General features: G+C 44.1%; 1 protein-coding gene and 1 long non-coding RNA gene across 14 annotated transcripts in view; one reads left to right on the forward strand and one right to left on the reverse strand.

Annotated features, from left to right (window-relative positions):
* Positions 1 to 24,239, forward strand: part of PRDM1 (PR/SET domain 1) — a 104,192-nt gene that overhangs the window by 64,056 nt on the left and 15,897 nt on the right. For 6 of the 12 annotated variants that reach the window (XM_068937919.1, XM_068937920.1, XM_068937921.1 and 3 more), the window contains one exon: positions 17,672 to 17,920. In XM_068937919.1, the coding sequence (XP_068794020.1) occupies positions 17,738 to 17,920 (183 nt within the window). In that variant the 5' untranslated portion in view covers positions 17,672 to 17,737. Of the gene's footprint in view, positions 1 to 15,629; positions 16,062 to 16,442; positions 16,582 to 17,022; positions 17,413 to 17,623; positions 17,921 to 23,620; positions 23,640 to 23,740; positions 24,231 to 24,239 lie in introns of those variants that run through there. The other 6 variants (XM_068937922.1, XM_068937925.1, XM_068937926.1 and 3 more) reach the window with 6 other exon arrangements.
* On the reverse strand, positions 7,901 to 16,217 carry LOC104145416 (uncharacterized). 2 transcript variants are annotated; one of them, XR_694324.2, is made up of 4 exons: positions 16,011 to 16,214; positions 13,814 to 13,973; positions 11,619 to 11,794; positions 7,901 to 9,333 (listed from the first exon to the last, which is right to left on the reverse strand). It is a non-coding gene; the product is annotated as an uncharacterized lncRNA (long non-coding RNA). The 2 variants fall into 2 exon arrangements; XR_011140155.1 differs by lacking the exon at positions 7,901 to 9,333 and having other exon boundaries at positions 10,499 to 11,794; positions 16,011 to 16,217.

The raw sequence follows: 24,239 nt of genomic DNA on the forward strand, positions 1-24,239 counted from the left end.
GACAGGCTCTTCAGAGCCTCTAATGACGCGTGCCAAACACGTGGAAGGTAAATCCCCTAATTCAGTCTATTCTTTCAGCATTCCCTGGCGGGCAGCCAAGCTAAATATTTCTGCCGGATAAAAAAAATGCACCCTTGTATGCAGCACTTTCTTAACAGGATGGCTCTCCGGGCTTTAGCAGAAGGGGCTTCTCTGGGGGAAAGCCAACATGTGTGTTCTCTTATCTATTTATTTATTTTATTAAAAAGGGGCTTTATGGGCTGTGATTGGATTAACTTAGTGAACCCTGGAGGAAGAGGAAAAACAAATTGGGAAGCTGGTTTAGCACCCCCACCTTTTTGTCATCTTCTTTTGGGATTTCCTGGCTGGCTGCCACCTTGAGCCTGTTGAATGTTCTTTAGATCAATCAATTAAAAAGGCTTTAATATTTGGGTGATTGGAACGCAACATATGGGCTGCTGATGCGGATGTCATGTGGTGCGTGTAGTTAATTGAAATGATTAATAGAGGTGTTAGTTTCTTCAAGACTAATTGAAGAAAGAATATAATTGGAAGCGTGGACTAACCCTTATTATTGACTTTTTTTAAAAACAGACTGTGTCCCTTAAACATTTTGTTCATGTCTGTAAGCATGTTAGGGGATTTTGTTTAGGTTTCTGCAGCACGACAGTTGGCAAAACCACGTTTACTGTACATCAAAAATGCAATATATTTTTATGTAAATTAACGTGAGGAAATATTTCCACATTTCTTGCCTGTTTTAGCAACAAGCATCTACTCTGTATTTATGGTACCTGTTTGTGTTTAGATCCTTACTGGACTTAAACCAGTTTAACAGCCTCATTTCACAGCATCCATTCTCAGAAACCGATCACGAGTCTCTGAAGGTCTGTTAGCTCAGGTCCGCTCTGCACGCGATGAGTTTACCCTATTAGCAACCCTGTGCTAATTTAGCCTATCCTGACGTCCTAGCATGCTGCAAATGTGCCAGGCGCTTCAGGCATACACTGTCTGATTGTACTGCCCCATACCTCGTCAGCTTGACCGTATTTCAAAGGGATCCAGTTACCTGTACGTACAACTGGCGGAGGACTGCTTTTGGCCATCGGAAAGAAACGTGAAACAGAAAATGAGAGAAATTCAGAGGATTAGCCTGAAATTGGATCCTTTGGCTTCTGCACCATCTTTGAGTAATCAATACATACTTTTTCTCAATAGTATTATTCTGTGAATTTTTACCAAAACTGTTACGCTGATGTGAAATGCAAAACCAAGCCATGAATTGGGTGCGGAGGACATCTGGCAGCAAGGAGATGGTGCAAAGGATGTGTCTTCTGAAAGTAGCCTCACTGACAAGGGTAGCTCTCGCATTAGAAATGGGGAAACTGAGAAAACATGAAAATCTTTTGCCTATATTCAGAAAGCACAGGGTGGCCTACTGGCAGAGGGCAGAGCAGCGCTCTCTCACTTTTGTGCTGTGGTTGTGAGTACTACAGAAAACTTTCAGCTGGGGATTTCTTAGGACTGAAGATCTTGGCTTAAATAACTTGTGAATCTGCTACAGGGTAAGTGGTTGCCTTCAGGAGAAGAAAAGCAGGCAAGACGGCAATAGGGTGTTAATCCAAAATAAAGGTAAGTCAGTTCAGTTTTTGGAGAACAGATAAACTATACTTTTAAGTACAGTATTATCACATTAGCCTTCTTTTTGCCACCTTTTGGTAATGGAGGAGAAGCACATACACAATTTTAATGTTTTGGGAGAGAACTGTCTTTGGAAAGCACATACGGATTTTTTGTATTGTTTTCTTTTGCACATGTGGTGCTGCCTTGTGCATCTACTTCAGCAGTCAGAAAATTTATTCTGTCAACCCAGAATAAGTTGAACAGAGAACCGATGGACAAGTTTGGAGGATTTTTGTTGTTGGCTTAAAAAATGATATAGGGTGGTTTTAATATTTTAGTCTCTTCCCACACAGATTTCCAGTGATGCTTTGAAGGGAACTTTGTGTCTGCAAAGACTTTGAGCCTCCCCGGAAGATGTGGCCTGTCTTGTGTACAGATCTGAGTGAAGCGTTTGTAGAGAGGAAGTGGCTGTCCTGTACTGGGGGCTGAGAGGAAGGGAAGACATTAGGTCTGATTGCAAGCTTCCCTTCCCCCCTGTTGCCTGATTTGTGTGCGTATAGTGCTAATGATTTTAGATGAGGAGTGTGCCAGGGCAGACTAGTGCAAAATAATCTTTGAAAAATCTTTTTTTTGATTATTATTTGATGGCAGGATTAGTCACTTAAGGATCTTTTTTTTACTGCAGCAAACTATTGCAATTAGACAGTTGCTTGTTTATTTTTTAAATGTTACAGTAGTGAAGAATACTAGCATCAGCATTTTTGCTGTCTCCATTGCCTTTTAGGATTTAGTATACAAGGAGGAGAGCTTTATGTAAACTTCTTGGAGTCAGGAGCATCCTCTCTCTATCAAATCTTGCCATGTTTTGTAACTAATACAGTCCTGGTGCATTTGGCCTGGGCCACTAAAAGAGGAATAGCAGACCAAGGAAGCAAGGTGTAAATCTGTGCAAGTGCTTTATATATGATGTGTGTTGTATTCATATTCTCATTCTCATACAAAAGAGAAGAATTATCTATAACATCCCCCTAAAACTAGCCTCAGAAAACTAATCTCCAGTATAAGCAAGGTTGGTAGCATCACCTGTTGTTAAGACTGATAGATCATCCCCATTAGGAGAAGCTACTTCTAGGTGTTTGTCGATTTACCAAATTATAAACATGCGGCTCAGTAATATGCTACAGTTTACTTACCTCCTAGTATATTTTTCCCCAAAACCTATTCTGCCATCTCCAAGAACTTGGCTATGGAAATTGTGTTGCTAGCATTAAAAGAACGTGATGATCTTCCTTGTGAAAAGTAATCTCTTCTCCACCACAACAGCATCCGTTTTTCAGAGCAGAGATTTGAATGACAAGTTCAGTGGATGGAGGAGTGGACAACACATGTGTCAGGGGAGGGTGGCCTTTGTCACCAGGGATGCTCGACTGCCCTTCTGTCCCTCTGCAAATCAACCAGGAGTGCTTTCCAGTTCCCGGATCTGCACATGTGCTTCACCCACAACGTGACTCTGTCAGAGCAAGACCAGGATACGCACCGGTCTTCCTCCACCTCCATTCCCAGCTCCCACCCCCAGAAGAGTTGCTTTTGAGCTAGAAGCCAACCTAGATGAGTGGCAGACCAGTACCCAGAGGGGCTGCACAAGGGCATGTGGCTCTCTTAAGTCTGTAAATGCTGCTTAAGTCTGTAAACGCAGAGAGCCCAGTGTATGCTCAGTGCTTACTGTAAACCTTCCTGATGCCGAGAACTGTAAAAGGAGCTGTTTTTAAAAGTCTGTGGGCAAGAGCTGGACCTGGAGTGGATTATGAAGGAGGAGAGACTGGTCCTAGAGATCAGCAGTGTCAGGGAGGAGGGAAACTGAGAGTAAGGTTAGTACAAGACCGAGGGATTTATCTTTATGGGTTATTGTAGACAAAAGCAAGCAAGCTCGGTGTTAAAAGCGGGTGGGATGTAAGCCAGCTCTGATCCAAAAGCTGCCTGACTGCATTAGCATGGTGCTAAGCCCAAGCTAATATATCCGGCTTCTCACCAGGGCTTATTAGCTCGGGCTCAGTGCCATACTAACATAGTCACAGGACTTCCAGTTGGCTTGACACCATGTCTGCTCAAAGTGTGAGCTGAGCACACTGCTACATGCCCCCTACCATAGCACCGAGCTGGGCTTGGAGCTCAGGCCAGGGAAGGGCTGAATACCATGCAGGGATGAGGTGGTCTGGGAGTGTGACAGCAGAGATACTGGAGCAAGGAGCTGGGAGAGGAGGGAACATTGGGCCCAGTGGAGAAGTGGTCTTCTTCACCCACCTGACTTCTGCATTACTCAGCTGGTCAGATTTCCAGAGAAGCACCAGGAGATCTTTGAATACTGGAATACACCGCGCTGCTGTGCAGATTGGAGGCTAGGCCAGCTAGTCGGTGGGAAAAGGGCGTATGGGGATGGAGAGCGTATGGTGTATTCTGGATCAGAAGTGCAGCTCAGATGAGGAACCAGGAGAGAGTGAAACTGCCTTGATAAGAAGACTAGACTGAAACTGCCTTGATAAGAAGACTCCCACAAGGAGTCTGGGTGTGGGGAGAGGAAAGTGGGAGTGACTGGAAAGGGAAACTAAGGTGTCAGGAAGGACAAGACGAGGACTTGCTGGGCAAGGAGACAGATGAGATGTCTGAGCAGAGGATTGGAAAAAGGGCTGAGACAGGAAGAGGTGGAAGGAGGAGCAAACTCTTCACCAACCCTGGACTGAAGCCAAGATTCCTGAAGTCAATTGTTCTTCTGCTTCCAGCAAAGCACCTGGCAAAAGCTGCTGGCAGAAAGAAGTGCTGGTTCTAGTGCTCGTGCTGACGCTGACAACAGCATATGGTTGCTTTGAGCCAGGTTGTTAGCTTTGCTGGCAGAGGTCTCTGTGGCACACTAGAATATCCTAGCTCTGCTGATGATCTGTGTGGGTGCTGGTGTGATGCCAGGTCATAGGATTTCTGCTTTTTCTATTTGCAGTTTTAAAACTCAGGAAACTGTGCACAAAAAAACTGTTTAAGAACATTACTAAAATTGCAAACTCAACTACTCCAGAGTATGGGTTGTTTGCCTAACCTCAATTGGATCCTCTTATGCATTATGATACAGTCTTTAATTACTCATTTAATTACTGTTTTTTCTACTGGTTACTTGCCTCACTCGAGCATCAGACAAGCTTGCTAGGGGAGATGAATTGGGGTGGTGTAGTTAAATGTTGTCTTTAAGACCCTTCTCCCCCCTCCCCCCGTCTCACTTGTTGTGGCGTAAGAAAGTAAAATGGAAGTTGCAAGAAAAAAAGTATTGTTCTGTTTAGGGCAGGTGAATTCTGTTCTGAGGAACTAGATGCTATTTCTACCTATGATTCCAAATAAAATTCTTGTCAGTTCACCTTAAAAAAGCTTTTTGCAGGTAGTCATTTTTTTTTTTTGATTTTTTGAGTGCCTAATTTGAAGCCCTGCAAAATACAGAGCCATCACAGATGCCAATAATAGAATGCCTTGAACATATAGAATAATACACAGTGCTGAGTGCATTGGCTTCTCTGCATCCCAAAATTAATGTATACTTTTGATGTTAATGTGATTGTGTCTCCACAACCCTTCTGCAGAGTGAGAATAGTAGTAGTAATAGCCTCATCAGCATATGGGGGAGGTATTGTGAAAATCAGATTAGTCATTATTTGATATTTGTGAGGCATTCGAGCACTGCTGTTGTGATGAGCAAAGTGGAAAAATGCAAGGCAAAACTGTCAGGCAAGTCTGTCTTCCATTTGAACAGCCTGAGCTAGAAGTATGGCATGGAGAGTGAAAGAAGCAAAACGGGGAATAGTTACTTTTTAAACCGGCACTGCTCTTTCTAAAAGTTGAATGAAGAAGAGATCTGGGGGGGAAAATGATGGCACTTTGTATGCCAGGAGTGCCGAATTGCATTGCTGTATGTAATTCTATACCTGGTACCTCCTAACATTTGAGTGCCTGATTTTGTATGATAATTGTGTAATTTTCGAGTTTGTCTTACTGCAAAGCATGGTTTTCTATGTGAGGCTGTTGTCTTGCAAATCTGATGGTCCATTGTGGGTTTTTATAGAACTTTGACTCAGCTTGAAGGAAGGAAGGATGAAGAAGCAGAAGAGTGAACTTCTGGAAGTTGAAACTCTCCTTTCCCTGTGTTTGAGCAATCTGCCCTGTTATGAAACCTTTTGAAATATCATTTGCTGATGTCTCTGTGACCCCAAATTTATTATTGTGCAAATGTTGACACCCAGTAGAGATGAAATCAGTGACTTGAGAAAACATATCTAGCTTATCAGAAGCTGTGGGATTCCAAAAATACATTAGCAACACAGACCTTTTTTTTTTTTTCTCAGTTGTTTCTCCAGTTAGCTGGCAGATGGTAATTGCAAATCAGGTTATACGTATCTGAAGGAGCAGAATATTTGTTCAGTTCATATGAAGCTGAGTCCCTGTCGCATACCAAACTGGTTTTATTTTCTGGCCTTCTGTTCTGCGTATTAGTTTTCTGTGAGATTCTGATTTTGATATGTTTACTGATTTATGTGGACAATTTTAATTATACTGGTTTTGGTCTGAAGATTGTGATTAATTTATGCAAGTATTACTGCAGACGGTGTTTCCTAGTTTTAATCAGGTGTATAGTTAACACGACGTTTCTCTTCCCAGATTGTATAAACTGAATAAGAACGAGAGATGACCTGGAAGTAGGTCTCAGTGCAAACATGCATGTTTTTCAGGTGAATACAGGCTGTAAATTTGCCATGCGGGTTGGACCCCATAGGTCACTGAAACTAAATGAGGATTTTTCCATTGACTGCTCTTTCAGTCAGTCCTTAATTGCTGTTTTCTTGATGATTCTGACAGTGAATTTCTTTTATTCGATTCCTGAATGGAAGTGAACTGAAAGCGGATAGAAAAAAAATCAGATTTTTTTTTTTTGAGATTTCGGCCTCCTGCACCATATAATTAGAAAATAGGTAGGGGAAAGGAATAGTAACTCATTGATTCATGGACACATATGAAACCAGAAGACACATTTAAGCTTCAATTTACATCTTAGATTTTTAGGGTCGCTAGATAATTCAAAAAAAGAAAAATGTGTTTATAAAGAGTAAGGATACTGCTGTGCGCGTAGGAGGAAAGAACTGCACGCTAATAAATCAGTGAAAACCAAAATAGTCTTGTTGGTCCAAAAGTGACATTTTTGCATTCTGCATTTCTGAGGGGAGTTTTGGTCTTTAAATTAAAGGCGTTGTTGGGCGTTCATTATCTGTATGATAAAAGCGGTAAAATAGGTGCAAAATGGGTCTTGTGCAACGTTGTAATTTACCTTTCTTTTAAACTGGCTTACACATCTTAATACATTATGACAATCAGAATTATCAGGCCACCAGGCGGAGAGGAGTTTGTTTTGTTAATTGCTCTTGTTAAGCCTAATTACAGAATGGGGTGGAGTGGACGTGAAGGGGAGGGAGGACTCTGCTAGCGAGAGGAAATCCTAAAATCCCCGGCCCGGTGGCAGGCAGTGCGTGTCGGGGCGCGGTGTGCGTGTGCGAGCGCGGATGGTGGACGCTCCTTGTGGACTAACAGCCTGAGATGCGGTGGGGAACTCGTTCAGTGTGGGCACCTGAAGGTACAGTTACACAAAGAAATGGGCTGCGTTTTCCTTTATGAATTACCTCCCCCCTCCCTTTTTTTTTTTTTTTGGCATGATTACTGTTAATTTTTCAGTTCCATGGACTGTTGGGTGTCAGAATGGTTTGTGCATGAGACATGCCGCCCTTGGATATGATGGTGCTGCCGGCTGTGCACGTAGCTATGGGTTTGTATCCTAAATTCCTCTGAGCTGCTTTCCTCCTCCTTTCACTGTTACCGCAGCAGGGAGCTGCTACCCCAAAACCGTGTTATTCCTTTAGACTCGGATATGGCCAGCGTGCATCCGAGGAGCCCTTCGGCCCTGTGCTCTTGCGGTTTGTTTGCGTGCCCCACATTGCACTGCTGGCGACCGAGCGGGGGCCGTGCCTGACCCGCATTGTGCGGCCGCTCCGTTTCCTCGGCAGCCTCCTGGACAGGAGTTTCTGATGAGGCGATCGTGAGCGAGCAAAATGTGAAGCGAATGATTATATAACAAATCTGTGATCTTGGCTGGGGTATGTTACCTGACTTGTTTGCTGCCAGGGTGGTTGTATTGTTTTGGCTACTGGGTGGAGGGAGGAGTCTAGAACAGCAGAGGAGTCACACACGTTAGTTTTGTTTAATTATAGCGTATGCTTTTAATAGAACCTTTTAGAGCCGTGAATGAAATGGCATGGCAATACTGCCCAGGAAGAAAAATGCTACTGCTGTCGCAGCTGACAGCTGAGTGGTTGGATGGCTAGCGTGGGTCTGGGACTCAGAAGGCTTTTCTTTGCTGGCTGGAGATACTGCTGGGTAAATGTGTTTACTTTTTCCTTAGTATTTATACTAGTTAATGTGTCGCACTAGATAAATCTACTTCCTGAGTCCATCTTTCAGCTTGCTCTCTCCCCTCCCAATTGACAAATGGTTTGAGTTTGACACCGTTTTATCAGTTGAGCCCCTGCTGGGTGCTGCATGCCTGCTTGTTTTTGCTTTATCATGAAAAGTGAATTATCTGCAATATTTTGTTACGATCCAGCTAGCAGTTGGCAGGCTTTCATATAGGAGCTGATTTAGATTTCAGCAAGGGGAGGCTGCTGTCTTTCTTTGCAAAGCCCTGTTGTCGCTCTCCAGGAAAACAAAAGATCCCCAAGCTTTCTGCACCGCAATCTGCTGCTGTCCCACTTTCAAGGAGGTGTTTTGTTTGTGGCAGCAGCTTCCTATCTTAAAATGATAAATTGAGCGGACGTATGCAGTGTTTTAAACCTCTGTCTGCAGGGCTTTGCCTTCACTTAGGATAAAACACGTTATTTTGTGGTAGCCTCTGGTGTGATTTAAACCTTGTTTAAAGATTACAAGCAAAAGGGAAAGCATCAGCATCTTTAACACTGGTAGTTTGATGAGGAATAGCCGTCAGGAGAAGGACTCAACTGACTTACCTCAAGTGGGTTTCAAATGCATTAAGGATTCATTAGTATTAATAGCAGAATAGACATTTCCTGCATTCATTTGCCATATCCCGTGCTTTTTTTTTTCTTTTCTTTTTTTTTTTTTTTTAAGAGCAACCTGGAGTGCAGTTTTAACACTTATTCAAGTTAATACAAGGATGATAAGCTAAAGTTAAACAGAAGGAGACCCCTGAGTGTGTGAGGTCGGTCTCTAGGAGTCCTGGAATTTGGTGCAATGCTTTACAGAAAGATTGTGGTAAACTCTTGGGTGAGGCTTTCTGTGCAGCTTGCAAAGAGGGTCCGGCCGCATACAGCTGTAACCAGAAGAAGTTGTTGTGAGAATCCAGTTCTGTGAGGGTGACTAGAAGGCCACTATCCAAATGGCATGTAAGGGTTAATAACTTTGTAGATTTAAGATGGACACAAGGGTGGCATGTTCATATATTCAGGGGTAAAAAAAAACCCAAACCGTTCTTCCTTCTCCAAAAATCTCATGAGATTGGCTGAAAAAATCATTTTGAAAAGATGATTAGATCCAAGGTAATTTATACTTGTTTTCTATCTTCTGAGTCCTGTGATATGCATTTTCAGGCTTCTGCTCTGTCACCAGTAGGATCCTAAGCTTTGTTAAAACAAACAAACAAACAGGAAAATTTGAGAAAAACATCAGATTTCTTTGAGATCCCAAATAAAACCAAGAGTATTGTTAACGCTGGGAGGGAACGTGTAATTGTGGTGATCTTTTTTCAGTATCCTGCATAGCACGTCACAATTCCACCCAGTGAGTCCTTTAACTAGCAGAAATTATTGGGATAAAGTGAGGCTTGGGGGGGGGGTTGCTTTTTATGGAAAATATAGCTAAGAGTTGCAGCCCATAAAACGTTGAAAGAACGAAGTAAATCCATGCAAAGTGTTCAGTCTGGTACTGAGAGCAAAACTAGGGAGGCAGCAGATAAAACTGCAGGAGTGCCCACGGGTTTGGCAGCTCTTATTGATAGGGCAATTTGAATTGTCAGTGTGCGTCTGCTCTACTTGTTGAGCCTAATGAAAAGTACAGTTTAATCACTGGTGTGCCAAATTGAGCATGATTAGCTGTTATTGCAGATTAGTGCATTGTCTGGGGCTCCCGAATTATTGATCCGGGTGCTGCGCTCTGATGTTTTCTGTGCCCTCTACCATAACCTCCTCTTAATGCTTAGGGGAGGGAAGCAGGAAAGGAGAGTAGGAGGAAAGAAGTCCAGATGGGAAGAAAACAGGTCCTGAAAAGACCACAGAGGAACTAGGTCAGGTACTGTGGAGATTAAAGAAGCATGCTTCATCCCTGGACGCGGGAGGCAGGGACAAGTAGCATACAATTACGAGGAATTAGAACGGCAACAAGTAGTGCAGATTTATCAGCTTTAATTGTCTATTGTCAGGACAGAGCCCTTCTTGTAGATCAGGCGCTGCCAATGCTTTAATACCTCTAATGGACTCTCTATTGTGGGATTATCTCTCCTAAGGACAATGTCTTTCTTTAAAACTAGTTGTTTTGGGAGACCAGGAGGAAGGAAAAAAAAAAAAAAGAAGTAGCAGCAGCTCCAGCCCTAGGTTTTTTTCTTTGATTTGTCACATTCTGCAGGAAGTAGCTGAGAGCCCAGTGTTGCTCTTCTGTCAGCAGTAGTATTCCTTCAGGGGAACTGATAGATACCTATTGAACATTAACCCTCTTTGCTCCACCTTCCCCAACGAGCTCCTCGAGAAACAATAGCTGGTTGATAAAGAGCAGATAAGCAAGGACACAGGGCTTAAGAATCTCTCTGCTATCTTTATTTTAAAAGCTTTCCCGGGTTTTGCAAAGTAAACATTACAACATTTAAAGAAGGATAAGGTGTCAACTATTTAATGAGAAGTTGTGTTTAATAGCAGAGGAATTCTTCCTCCCTCCCCCATCCAACACACAGGTATGAAAAGACTGTTATTTCACCACCGTGGGGTAGGAAAGGTGGAGAGATGACAACTGTCTTTAAAAGGGCTCGTCCAACCCATCCTATCTGGAATTGCCTAATGAGCTCTAAACATGTAGTCACTCTTTTGAATCCTTTGGTCGTAGATGTAGATGCATGGTGGTGATAATGCTGGATCTGTGATGATCTGGAGATAAATATATTCATTTCTGCCATACATACATTTTGCCATAGTATATAGCTAGGGTTTTTTTTTTTTTTCCGGTCAGTCTGTTTTGAAACGTGCTCTGTGGCCAGTTCTTTGTCTGAGAAAAGTGGCATGGTTCCACTGACTTAAAAGTGGCTCTCGCCCTCTTGCTAACGTGTTCAGCTCCACAAAATTGGGCAGCCTGCAAAGTGTGTGAAATGAGAACAGAATTGTGCAGGAACGAGGTCTAAAATTCCCATGTGGTTCAAATCACTGTTACTTACCAGGCAAATTGAGGAAAAAATGCCCTAAAAAGTGTCATGATTGTCAAGTTGGGAAGAGACATGAAAGCTGAAATCATGCGATTAAATATGAGTGGCTTTGTTATTTGAGATCATTGTGAGGTAGTTGCAGGGCTGACATATTTGAAATAGTCATAGGAATGATTGGAATGATTCCTCCAATATATGTGTTCCTTCCCAGCCCTCCCTCACAATAATTTGGAAATCAGCCCATTGGAAAGGAAAATTTCCCAGAATAATTTTTTTTCCAGCTCCTGCTCTGTCAGGAATAAGGTGAGAAAATGGTTGGAAATGGTTGGCCTGTTTTAATTCTTTTTCCCAGACTCGGCCACTATGGACAGAATATTCAAAATTCCACGTCTGGGATGCAACAACAGATTTCTTGCTCAGGTTCTCCTGTCCAGGCTAAATTTGGGTTGGTAGAAGCATGCAAAGGCAATACAAGCAGTTTTGTGTTGGCTATCTTCCCTACCTTCCCAAGACCACCATCACTCAGGATTGCGATAGGAAGGCTGCTGGTAACCAAGAGGGGAACATCTGTAGTCTTCAGTGTGAGGCATTTTGCTTCTCATAAGGGGGAGGGAGGTGGCTTCTTACATTTAATCATTTTCCTCTTCCAGACCCTACTGTCCGTTGTCCTCTTCCGCTCTGAAATAAAAGAAATGCAATGGCAAAGCCTCTCCTCCTGCTTCTTTCTCAGTCCCTTCACCCCAGCTTGCTTTCTGGAAAATGAGAGTGAGTGGCTTTAGACTGCTACTTCTCAGCTGCGTTCACACCAGAGGGAAGCCAAACTTCTCGCAGTGTGCTCTTGCCCTCCACTAAGTAGGAGGTGTCTGATAGCGGGCTCAGACAGCCTCAGCTGTTTTCCTCAAACCCAAGCCTCAACAAGAGGAAATGGCTGAAGCTTAGTTCTTGCTTTTGTGTGCTGCAAGAATATTTCTTTCCATTGCAAGAGGGTTGTTTTGGCTTATTCATAAGTCAGCTGAACAGTATTTTAGTAAGGCCTAGCAGGAAATAAAAAGGAATATGATATTTTAGTTTGACTGATTTTTTTCTCTTTTTAAGGGAAATATCTTTTAGTGGATAAAAGAACATTGAAATCAAGAGACAATCAAACTTACACTAGGCAGTAGCTGCGAGTACAACCAATAGATCTACTCCTGGTATTGCACAGCAGAGACAAAAATAAATATAAAGGCATTTTGAAGTGCTGCAAGGCAATGACCAGGGTGCTCTGTAATTAAAGGCAGTCCCTGAAAGCTGCATGTATTAATTCAAAAGCCTGCTGGCTACAACCTACACCACCCCAAATGTCCTTGCAAAAAACCTTCAAGTAGATTCAAGTGTAACTTTAATTTCTCTCCTTATAGGCAATATCATACTGAAGTAGTCTAGGGCATACAAAGCGTCTGAGATCATATCTGAAGCCTATAGGCTGTGTTTTGCAGAGGTCAGGACGGTATGTGAGACCAAGGCTCTAACTTTTACTGTTGCAAAGTCGCTGTCGTGTGCTGGATTTCTCTCTTTCCCTTGAACCTTTCAGTGGCCACGTTTTCAAAAATGTGGCCCCAGAACACGAGTGCATCTTAGAAAAACTTGGAAGAAGTTCTTTGAGTTTTGTTTCTAAGTTGGCTCTTAAAAGCTGTGCAGTCATGCAACGACATCATGTACCTTCTCCGAGTAATGACCACAACTGGTCCCCAAATGTTTACCAGCACAAGGATGCCTACATGCAGGAAGTGGGAAATGGGGGTGGGTCTGGTAGTTACTCTTGATGTGGTCAATCTGCCACTGACCTTGTTTGGGTAAGGGGAAGGGGAGGATGTGAAAATGAGACTGTGCTTTAATCTCTTGCGTGCATTTTATCTCCCCTCCAACTTTCTAAAGAAGTTTCATCTATTAGAGCCAGCTCCCTGCCCTCCTTCTTCCCCTTACGATTACAGCTCTCCCAGGCACCAGGAAAACAGCAGCAACAGCAGCTGAAGCTGAGTCGCGTTGGCTTATTGTTGAGCTGAAGTGGTGATAGCATCAAAGGAAATGGATGGGGATTTCTGAGATCAGAGCTGTTAGGGCCATTCATGATTTGTTGCCAGCCTGAAAGCGGCTGCAGAGAGAGCTGCCTGAGAAATGCTGATTAATAAGGTAATTGAGGTTTTCTATGAGCGAGAAGGAAAAAATGAAAATATGACTAAAAATGTTCTTTTTGAAATGAACAACATTTTGAGATTGCACATTCCAGACAATAGCAGCTACTGGTATGAAAGATTTCTATAAAAGAACAGAAAACTGCTAGCTGAATAGGGTGTCTTTTAATGCTTCTCTATTAAGGAGGAAGGTCGGAAGGTCAGTATATGTATTTTTCTAGTGGCAGAGCTTTCTTTATGATTATTTGTTTAATACAGGTTCTTAACAATTTGTTTCTGTCCCTCCTTTCTTAATAAACTTAGTTTTGTTCCAGATCAGACAGCGTTAGGCTAGATTCGCACGCCGGTGAAATCCCATCTTCTACACTGCTGTAGTTCTGCCTTTAGGGCTTTGCTGCACTTCACTGAGACACTGGGAGCTAATTTCAGGATAGCCTCAGCGTGTGCTGCAGCGTTAATGAAGTTCGTATGCCTCGTAGGCTGCCTTCACCTCCCCTAGCTCTGAAGAGAGATCTGTACTGACCTGGAATATTGGCATCCTCTTCATCCCGACAAACGTTTCACCGGATCTGATCCGATCTGATCTCTGCCTCCTCTTTTTCTGCAGCTAAACAGCATTCTCAGTTCCTTGAAAGGCAGATGTACTTTTCTCCTCTTTTCCTTCATGTTGAGAAGATCAGCCCCTGAAGGAAACGCATCAACTTTTTTTGTGTGTCTTTTTTTAAGATAACAGGGAAGTGAAAAGCTCTGAAACAGCTGCCTCTCAAAGTGAGACTATTTTTTGGTAAAATAATCACCTTCAGTATGACTACATTGTTTTTCTGTTCTATGTGGTGTGACTCAGCATCAGTTAATTAACCCAATCAAGTAGGCCGGATTTCTCTCCTTTAATGAATGGTTCTTCCTACTTCAGAGCCTTCCTAGACCTCGTTTTGGATGTGCCTCGGTTTTGCCGTGCATATCCAATTACGTTTCTCTCCTTCAGTCTGGTGCTCTGGCCACCTCTCTTGTGGAATCACAAGGTGGTGGAAGTTAAGCCAGGAGACTCGCTTGCAGCAGTTGCCCTACTTATGTCTGCTGCCGTGAGCCCTTTGGGGTTAGAGCCTACGGAAGGTCTTTACGCAGATATACTATTCTCAGCGTTGCAGACCTAAAACGGCAAGTAATCCTTCTCATCGGTCTCTTTATCACAGGGAGGAGGTGTAGGTTAAGGGAAAGGGAGGTGTATACACCCGCCACACAGAGGGACAGGCAGGCATCCAATTACATAAAACCTTTTTTTTTTTTTTTTCCTTCTCCCTTTTCCTATAAAGAAATGCGTAACATCCAGATTACCCCAAAATATAAGCAAGTGTTTATTTAAAAAGAGAATGTGAAACTGGCTGCAACATAAAGTGCTGGGAAAGAAATGAAAACTATGCTTGCAGACGTGAGAGGAGAAGGAAAAGTAGGAGACTTGCCTTTCAGTGAAGTAGCTAGTGCTTGCAATAGGCGATAGCTATAGATGGCTATAAATGGAATTGTGCATCATTGTTTCTCTGAGCTGGAGGATTCCTCACTGAAGAGACAGGACCACTGAAGGAAGTAAGGCATCTGGTTGTTTTGTAATGAGAAGCAGGAATGCTCTTAATAATAAACAAACAGGACATTGTATGCCATCATCACAGGATGTCCTTCCTTCAGCCAACATGCTGACTTGGATCGGAGGGAGAAATTGGGTTCAGGGTCCACTAATTACTATACCAATCCGCCTGCCATTACCAGCACGCTGCCAGATGATCACTTACACACTGCCCTGTACAAGATTAGTGCTGGTTTTTTGTACCTCACTGCAAAAGAGGTGTCAAGTTTTAAAATATTGCCTGCCTTACGTTTCTCTTGTAAGCTTCGCTGTTATTACCAAGGGAATGGGAGAAGTTTTTATTTAGAGAAACTGGGTGAGATGTTTCTCCTAATTCCTTTAACAAACATTGATTAAAAGGAGACTCCAGAAGGGAATAGTCATTGCAGCCAAAATCAGAATCCGGAAACTCCTGAGTTGTATCAGATAAAGCTCTGTAATCGTTGAGATTTGGGAGCGAGAGCTTTCAATCAATATTCTGTAATCTGGAAGTCGTTTTAATTGTTGTTATTACAACAATTATGTTGTGTGTATTGAAATTGAGGGAGAATAAAATCATGCAGTCGTTGACCTTCGGAGTTAAAAATAGTGCGAAAAGTAAATTTCTAGTAAAAGCAGGATCGCGTGCTCTTATTGCTAAGTGCATAGGTGTTTCTTGTGTGAAACCCAGCCAGGCTCGGCGGGGGCGCGACTAGGAAAAATTTTGTTGGGGGGGCGGGGGGGGGGTGAGAGGAAAAGCAAAAATTCCCGTCGGTCGTCCCGGCACTGAAGCGGCGCGGCACTAGGGTTGCAGGTATAGCCCCACCTCCCGCGCTTGGCAGCCGCGGCAGTGAGTAAATCAGATGAGTGGCTAATAGGAAATCTGAAACAGGGAGGGGAAAGGAGCCTGCTGGTTAGTTAACGCAGACTGAAAGTATTGCTGTAACACTCAGCCCTCCAGTGTTTCGGAGAGGCAAAAGCAGCGCGCACGGCAGCACCTGTCTGGCGGCGAAGAGGAGGGCGCGGGAGGGCAGGGAGCGCGCGAGGTGGGAGTCAGTCCAGCCCGAGCCCCGCCGGTGGAAGGAAGAAGACATGTTCACTGGGTAGATATGAGCCAGACCTGCTGTAGACGGTGGGCTTCTGCTTGGCGACGTTGGCGGACTCTGCCCGGGTAAGAAACTCCGCCGCGCCTTTCTTCCCCCTTCCTCTCGGCCCCGCGCTGGCCCTCTGCGCGCCGCCTCGGTGGCCGCGTTCGCCCGGACGCCGCGAGGACGTAGCAGAAGTTTCTTCGCAGGCTCTTCTGGTTCGGAAGCGCCAAGGGCATGAATATTAACCCTTTCGCTTCTTAGTGCAACTGTCAGTTCCCCAGGGTTTCGCTATTAGTCCTTTTTGGCCCCCCCCCCTCCTCCTCTTTTAATGTTCAAAGCCAGTAAATATTGCGCTGATCGTCTGGATTTAAATCAGATCACGGCGTCAGGACGCGGGCTCTTCGGCTCTGTCGAACTAGAGGGAGACATTGCTGTAAAAATCCGTCGGAAAGCTCCGTGCCGTGACCTCAGCGTAAACTCTGCTCTCGCAAATATTCTCCGGGCTGTAGCGCGGCGTTTGGTGTTTTAACATGTATCTGCTGCGTTGGGAAAGGCGTCCAGCGAGGTCACTGGATGTTTTATTTAAACTAGGAGTTAACAGGAGTAAGTTCTTAACCTCTTTCTCAAAAGATTGTGCTCTTCATCCCATAATCTTGAATGTTTAACTTTCCAGCAGAGGGGCTATGAATTTCTCAATAGCTGCGTATCCTAAAAGGAAGAATGAAGGGATTTTGTGCCAGACTTGAACGCTGTTCACAACTACTGATATAGGCACGGATTTTGGACTTTCATTAATCTTCTGGAAAGACTCTAATACCTGCTTGATAATAAGTTTGATAACAGTGCTTTTGTTCTAAATAGAAATAGGCAGCAAAGGACTTGATGGAGTTGTCCTGTGTGGACCTTATTTAGGGCATTGAGCAGACAATTCTCGGAGGTACCATCCAAATCAAAAGGGATAGAAGAACTCCCCCCCCCCCCCACCCCGCCCCGCTCCTTTTCTCTTCTTTTTTGGTCCACGGGAACACGTTCCAGCGCTTTGTGCAGGGCTGTTGCTGCAGTGATGCTGGCAGGATGTAGACTTTCTCAGCCGTCCATGCCAAAGGATAAGGGGATGTTGGTGGCGGGGCGGGGGGGGGAGAGGCCAGGTTGTTTTGAAAGTTGTTTGTGTGTTGAAAGCCGGTGGGAAAGTTCAGGCTTCCCCATTTGGAAAAGGCAAGGCTGGGTTCCGCTCTTCCAACATGCGCTTTCCATTTTTAGCTTCATTCAGACGCAGACAGCAGCTCCTTTCCTCTTCCTCTCCTTGTTTGTGACACTTTTCTGAGGCAGCTTTTCCACAGGCAACTAAGTGGTCTTGCGGCCATGACCCCACGTTTTCTTCAGCATGGAATACTTTTTTTTAATCTGAGGCATTAAGCGAAGGGGCTGAAAAAGGTAACGCAGTTGTCAGCCTCGGGATTTTTCTCCTCTTTGTTTTTATTCCCTCTTTATTATTACCGAGACTGGCATTTTAAGGCACTGCTTCAGTCAGAGCAGCTTAGTTTATACTGTTTTTTGGCTATTACTCAACTGTACCAGCTATCCTGCATACGCTTTTAAAGTGTCACAGACTACTGTATTAGTCACGCTGTCTCAACGGAAACCACAACACTGAAGGACAATGAGGATTAAAGGCTGTTTTCTTATTTTCCAGGCTGCTACACAGTGTAGCTCGGACGCTGTGAGTTTCAAGGATCTGGTGAAAGGGAGAGAGTGGACAATGAAAATGGACATGGAGGATGCTGATATGACCCAGTGGACGGAAGCCGATTTTGAAGAGAAATGCACCTACATTGTAAAAGATCACCCGTGGGATCCCAGCGCCGATGGAGGCACCCTAACTCAGGCAGAGGCTTCCTTGCCAAGGAACTTGACTTTCAAATACGCATCTAACTGCAAAGAGGTAAGCGACAGCGCTCTGGGGAAGGTTGGAGTCAGACAAGCCAAATCACAGTGCTTTGGGAAGTGTGTGCTCACCCTGCCTTCCCTTCTTTAACACACGCACCACCACCACCACCACCTCCAAATGCTGCTGGCCTTCAAGATGGGGCCCCAATAACTCTTTTAAGAGACTGTGAGCTGGTCATCTGTCGTGCAGTATTTTCACTGGAAATTTTAGCCCTCCTATTCCTGAACTGGTTCTGTACCAATTCGCAAACAGTTAAATTCTCACACAATTTGAACAGCATTTGAATAAGCATATTTAAAGTGTGGGGTAGTTCTCTGTGCCAACTTCTAGACTGCTGTTTGCCAGGACCATTCATTGCCTCTGGCTCAGAGATTAAAGTGCCTCAGTTGTCCAATAAATAGCTTTAAAAAAAAAAGTAGAGAAAAAAAACAAATTCCTGGAAATGTGTTTAATTATTCCTTTTGTTTTCCCCTTGGTTATGAAATTGCTTTATTCTTTTCACAATCTTGCTTTGTTCCTGACTTCCTAAATTCTTAAAAACTCCAGCAGATCGATTAAGGAAGTGACGGTAAAACTGTAGCAAATTTCACAGAGGACGGCTGTAGCTTAAATTAACTTTTGTTTATCTGGGACAGTATCTTCAGCGGTAGCTAGACATGCGAGTCTGTCCTATCCTTGTCCCTGGAGTGGGGACATTCTTTGTTGTTGTTTCAGAAGGGCTGGAAAGAAATGAGCCCGGATGAGCAATTTGGTTGTGTTTACTCCTTCATATAGAGTAGCTATTATAGCTAGGTGTGATGTTCGGAGGGGTAATAACCCAAGGGACAACCCTTCATTTCTCCTTGTGCTGAGACTTGTGGTATAGCAGCTAATTACCTGTGCTTCTACTTTGGCTAAACACACTGACCACAGAGCTGAAAAGAAGAGGTACACTCATCCGTGTCTATCACATATTCCTTCCAAAGGAGGTACTTGTTTAATCCTGCACGCAGAAATAGAGCTGGACCCCCAGCTGGAGGGTACGGGTGCCAGGGAATCGAGCTTGGCAACGCTTAATAGAATACCTGGTAGGTTTAGTAAAAGGCTAAAGCTGAATTCCCGTGTAAATCGCTCTGCTTTTCCCTCCTGCCCTGCCCTGCCCTGTAGAACTTGGCAGAGAGAGGACACGCTTAGCAGACAAGGGCGAAACTTTGTTTTGTGTTGTCGTGTTGCTAGAGAAGTCTTATTTTGGGGGGAGATGTGAGCGGCAATTCCGTCGCGCGCTACAGAACGACCTCTTCGCTGAAGGATGAGTTTGCGGCGAGGCAGCTCGCTCGAATCGTAGGCAGCCGGCTGGTAACTGATTGGCTGCTCAAGTTCCTTGCTCTGCTGCCTCGATTTAGTTTGGCTCCTGCAACAGGAGAAGTCCGAGAAGCTTTTAAAATTCCCAGTGGTGTGTTTGGAAACACCAACGTATAATTTTCTTAGACCGTAGCTCAGCTCAGTGAATCAGGGTTGTGATCTCTGTCTCGGGGAGGGGGGGAAGATAAAAGTTGTTGAAAGGTTCCTAGTTCTTTCTTGTAAAATATGACCAATACAGATCCCTGCTAGTGGGAGTCTGAATAGAGAACATCCTCCTTTTGTTCTCCAAAGTTCCCCATTCTCTTTTATTTACACTAAAGAGCACCTACTGTAAGGAGCAATAGGAACTTCTGAATCCTGACTCTTTATTTCTAATGCAGCTCTGAAAGAAAAAGCCGATCTGAATTTTTTTTTTTCCCTTCTATGAAAGCCACAGTATTGTAAATTTATAGGTAGGTCACTTGCTCCTGACTTTTCTGCAGGGTAAAATAGTTGCAAATGGCATAATGAGCTGGCATTCTCACAACTTCTGACTTGAAACACTGTATTTATTCCTCTGTCTGATTTACAAGGTTAATTCTGCTCAGAGGGGTCAGAACTGTGTCCGCTGCTTGTGCACTTAAGTATTTGTGGGGTCAGAGGAAGGAGAGGACAGAAGGGAAAGGGAGCTCAACTCTGATTTTGACCTAATGTAAAATCACTGGAGTTCTGACAACTTGGTAGGGCTTTTTTTTTTTTTTTTTTTTTTTTGCTTGCAAAGGGTGAGGTAAGACTTTGGGGGTGCATGTACGCGTGTACGCCAGTGGATTTCAGATGTGAGCTGTCTTCATTGTTAACTTCAGGGAGAGCTGTGGCTTCATCTGGTCGAGAGTTTTAAGCGCTGAGTCAATTTATTGACAAAAACGCATAATACATTGCTTGTGAAATGCTAACACTGTCATGATTAGATCATGAAATACTAATGCTGTCATGATTAGTATTGTATCTCCATTCAGAGCAGGAAAACTACTTGTGTGTCTGCTCTAGGAGGGAGGAAGTACAATCAGTGCTGCTTGGAGGGGGGGAGGCTGTTTCTTGTGTTTCTGTTCTCTGCCCACTTTGCGAAGGCAGTAGCTCCTCTTTAAACATTTGTTGAATTTGCAAGAGATTCCATGACACATCATACTTTTGTTTTTTCTTGGACCTTGATTGGGGATTTTTGTGAAGGACGCGTTTTTCATTATGAGTTCCCAGTATGTGTCAGCATTTTAAAAAATGAATTACTATTGCTCGTAACATTTTAGGCTGTTAGATTTACATGAAGTCATTTATTTATTTTTATGTGCGAGTTATTTATCCTTTGCTCCAATTTTAACGATTAACAGAAATGGTGAAACACAGTGACAAAATCACACTCTACAAGACTTCCTGTGAATAATCTTTTTCACACAAATAATTGAAGACTTTTTTTTTTTTTGAATAATTTTTCCTTTTGGCCTCAGTCCTTAAACACCTAACAGCAATTCCTAATATAAAATCCCAGTTGCTCTGTGATCTTGAATATTACTAGTACTGCATCCTGGTCTTTGATTTTCACAGAGAGAAAAACATTTCGGTAAACCCCTTACTTGTTGCATTTTTCTGACAAGGCCATTCTTTAGAAACTGATATTGAATTCTGAAGCAGTTGTAAAATACACTGTAATGTCCTCGTACACTTGCTGTCTTGTATTTGGTTTGTTTTATTCCTTTTATATATGATCACAGAGGAAACAATCTGAAAACATTTTCCATTGTGGCATTCTTTCTAGAAAACTGCTAGCCAAATGAAAGGGTCAATTTTATGTAGGCTTATGTAGTTACAGATCCAGTAGTTTAAAAAAAAATTAGCGTTATTCCAGAACACTGATGGCCTGCCCTGATTTACGTTTGGAAAATAATGTTGTTTTATAGTGCGCTGAAGCCAGTCAGGGTTTTGTTTGTTTGTAAAGCAATTTGTTGGTCCTCTTGCAAAATACCCTCTTCTTTGGGAATTAATAGGGCTTGTTGTTCCCTTCCAGTGCCCTCTCCTTAAACAAAGATGCCTGAGTGCTGGCCTTTTAAAGTGTTTATTAATATCGAAATGAGAACCTAAGCAATACTGGTTTTTGTCTGGGAGCCGCGGCTTGTCAGGATGTGCTCCGTGACCCAGCCCTGCTGACGAAGACAGATCCGCCGAAGCGGCCGGGAGGTCGGCGCGGCCCATAAAGCATCCCCTGGCCGGGCTTCTGTGAGGGGAGCTGAAGCATGAAAGTGTTGAAAGGTTGGAGCTGGTGGCTGCCGGCTTTGCAGGAGGCGGGCGGCCGCCTGGCCCCGCCGCGCGCCATTAGGACCCTGGTCAGTTCCAGCGGTGCCTCCTTCCTGGGCTAGGTGCTCCCTGCCTTCGCCAGCCTTCCCACCACGCCGCAGGTCCGGCGGTGGCCCCGGAGCCCTCTCGCGCCCTGCCCGAGCGGAGACCGCGCTGGGCACGGACCACGCGAGGGCCTCCAGGTGGCTGCCAGCCCCGGACGCGGCTGCTGTTTCTTCTAAACGCCCACACCCGGTTGCTAGCCCGAATGCCCTCCCCTCGTCTCGTCCCACTCGGGCCGTGGTGACAGCGGTTTAGCGCATCTCACCGTGACAGGAGCGCTAATTGTGTGCAGCTCGGAGAAGGGGTCTCCAGTCAGGAGTTTCGAGATAACGTTAGATGTGACTTTCATGGGAGAAATGTTGCTTTACCAAAAGGAGATATGTGTTAGCAGTCTGCTGGCAGCAATGCTGAAAGGTTTTAGATGGTTGTAGCTTGAAAAGGGGGGAGGGGGGGAGAAGCTCAGTAGGGAGATTCCTGTGAAAATAGTGTGCTGTTTTCTTCCGTCATAGTTCAGCCCGGCGTGCTTGCGGCAGCTGCATAGGAGTGATGGGAGTTTGGCCGTGGGGAGAGAGCGCAGGGCCACGCTGATGCTCCTCAGCGCATCCCTGTGCTGAGGCTGCCTGGGACGGTCTCATCACAGAGAGGCAGACATGTGCCGAAGGACACCTGGTGGACACAAGTCTGAAATGCCTCTCCACAGCAGCTTTTCGGCAGCCAGCAGCCCACTTCCCCTCAGCCCTGGGCATGGAGTTTCCTTGTCACTTTGCCTGCAGTCCTGTGCAACGCTGTCCTGCGTTGCCTCCTGTTGAACGCTGCCGCCAAGCCCCAGTGTGGCAGGAGGCCCCGGGGTCTTGGCACCCGGTCCGCCAGGGGCCGGCGGTGGCCTTGCGCAGCCAGCACCCTCCTCTGCAGCTCTCGCCTTCGGCTGTGCCAGTGGAGAGTCTGGGGGCACAGCAGAGGCAACGGGCCTCTGCCCAGCAAGCCACCCTCGTTTGAAAAGTGCCTGAACGATTTTAGTCTGATTTAATGAAAGTTTAACATTAACGTGCAAGTGTAGTACGTTCTGCCCAAATACAATCTGATAGTTACATGATGACAAATTATGCTCATGTTCTGCATATTGTGGAAGAAGCAAGTACTATATAAGGTAAATATCAAAAAGTATCTGCTGTGTCAGAGAAGGCAGTACGGTGAATGTTTCAAGTTGACTAGTTCAAGGAGTGATTTCTAGAGATTCTGAGAATTTCATTAAAGTTGTTTTAATTAAGACCAAGATATTTTAAAGCTGTGAAAGAACTTGATCTACCTTGCAGTAAAACTGCTAGGGTGTGCTCTAGCTTGGTTGTGAACTTTTCTTGAGAGGGCAGATGGATGTAAATGAAGATATATGGGGAAGATGAGAAGAACATCTGCCTTTTTCAGCTCTCTATGAGAAATGTACAAGCAAGACAAAAATAAAACTGAGGCACTGAGCTTGTTTCAGCTTGTGGTAAGTGTAGGAAAATTTCTGGAAGTCCCTTTTCTCTCTCTTCAGTCCAGATGCACAGATCAATGGAGCATTTAACTACCTCTACTCTTGATGTTTAGTTTATCTTTTTGGGTAACGTTCTGAAGCACACGTTAAAACACAGACAAGTACAAACAGCTACCACCTATACTGAGCAGCCTTATCTCCTTGATTCTATGGCTGTTATCGGTCCTCCCCCCTTATTTTGAGATTTAATGTAAAATTATGCTAGGCATTAGTTGTTTACTGAGATTTTTAATCGAGAAAGCAAATGGCTTTTGGAGTATTCTCGCAATGTTAGCAGGCAGTAGAAACTCGCTAATTCTCACTTGCCCAATACACAAACAAGTATTTTTATGTCTCTATCTCTCCCTCTCTGACACCCGTGGTAAAACGACCGAAGAAAACGTAGCATGAGGAAATCACAAGGCCTGGCAAGTTTATCAAGTGCTATCGACAGTCCAGGGTTTTTACTGTTAGACTGTTACATCTGCCTTGGTAAGAATGGTGATTCCTTGCAGAGTACACACAGCAATAATCTCTATTCTCCGTGTTTATCAACAAGTTCTGCTGTTATTGTCTTTTTCTGAAATTCTGCCTAGCAAAAAGACAGTTATTAAGTAGCAAGGTGTGTGAAAGGGATACAGTTGATACATTTTGCCCTGGAGGTTTGGTTAGACCACCGAATGACTGGACCTTTTACCTTCCTTTTTCTCCACCGTTTGAGCAGCAGGATCACTCTTGCAAAGCCTTGTTTTTTGGTTGCCGAAATGCTGTATTTTTGGACACGTTAAAATTAAGAAGGTTGGTGAGGAACAGAGAGAGACAAAACCAATAACTCAGCAGTGTTTTGCAAAGGGTTACTCCAAGGCACGTTCTTCTGAATAATGATGAATTGCTTCCTGATTTGTGGTCAGTGACTTTTTTTGGTATAATTACTGTCAAGAAGGAAGCTGAACAACTATAGTACATTTCTTAGACCTAGCATAGTGGAGCATTTTTTATCAAAACCCTTACGTCTTTTTGACCAAACCCACTTGACATATGTTACCGGAACTGCTGCCCCCTTTTTATAAAAAAGGGTGATCTGTGAGTACA

Source organism: Struthio camelus, chromosome 3, assembly GCF_040807025.1.
Source record: "Struthio camelus isolate bStrCam1 chromosome 3, bStrCam1.hap1, whole genome shotgun sequence".
In the NCBI taxonomy this organism is placed as follows: Eukaryota; Metazoa; Chordata; class Aves; order Struthioniformes; family Struthionidae; genus Struthio; species Struthio camelus.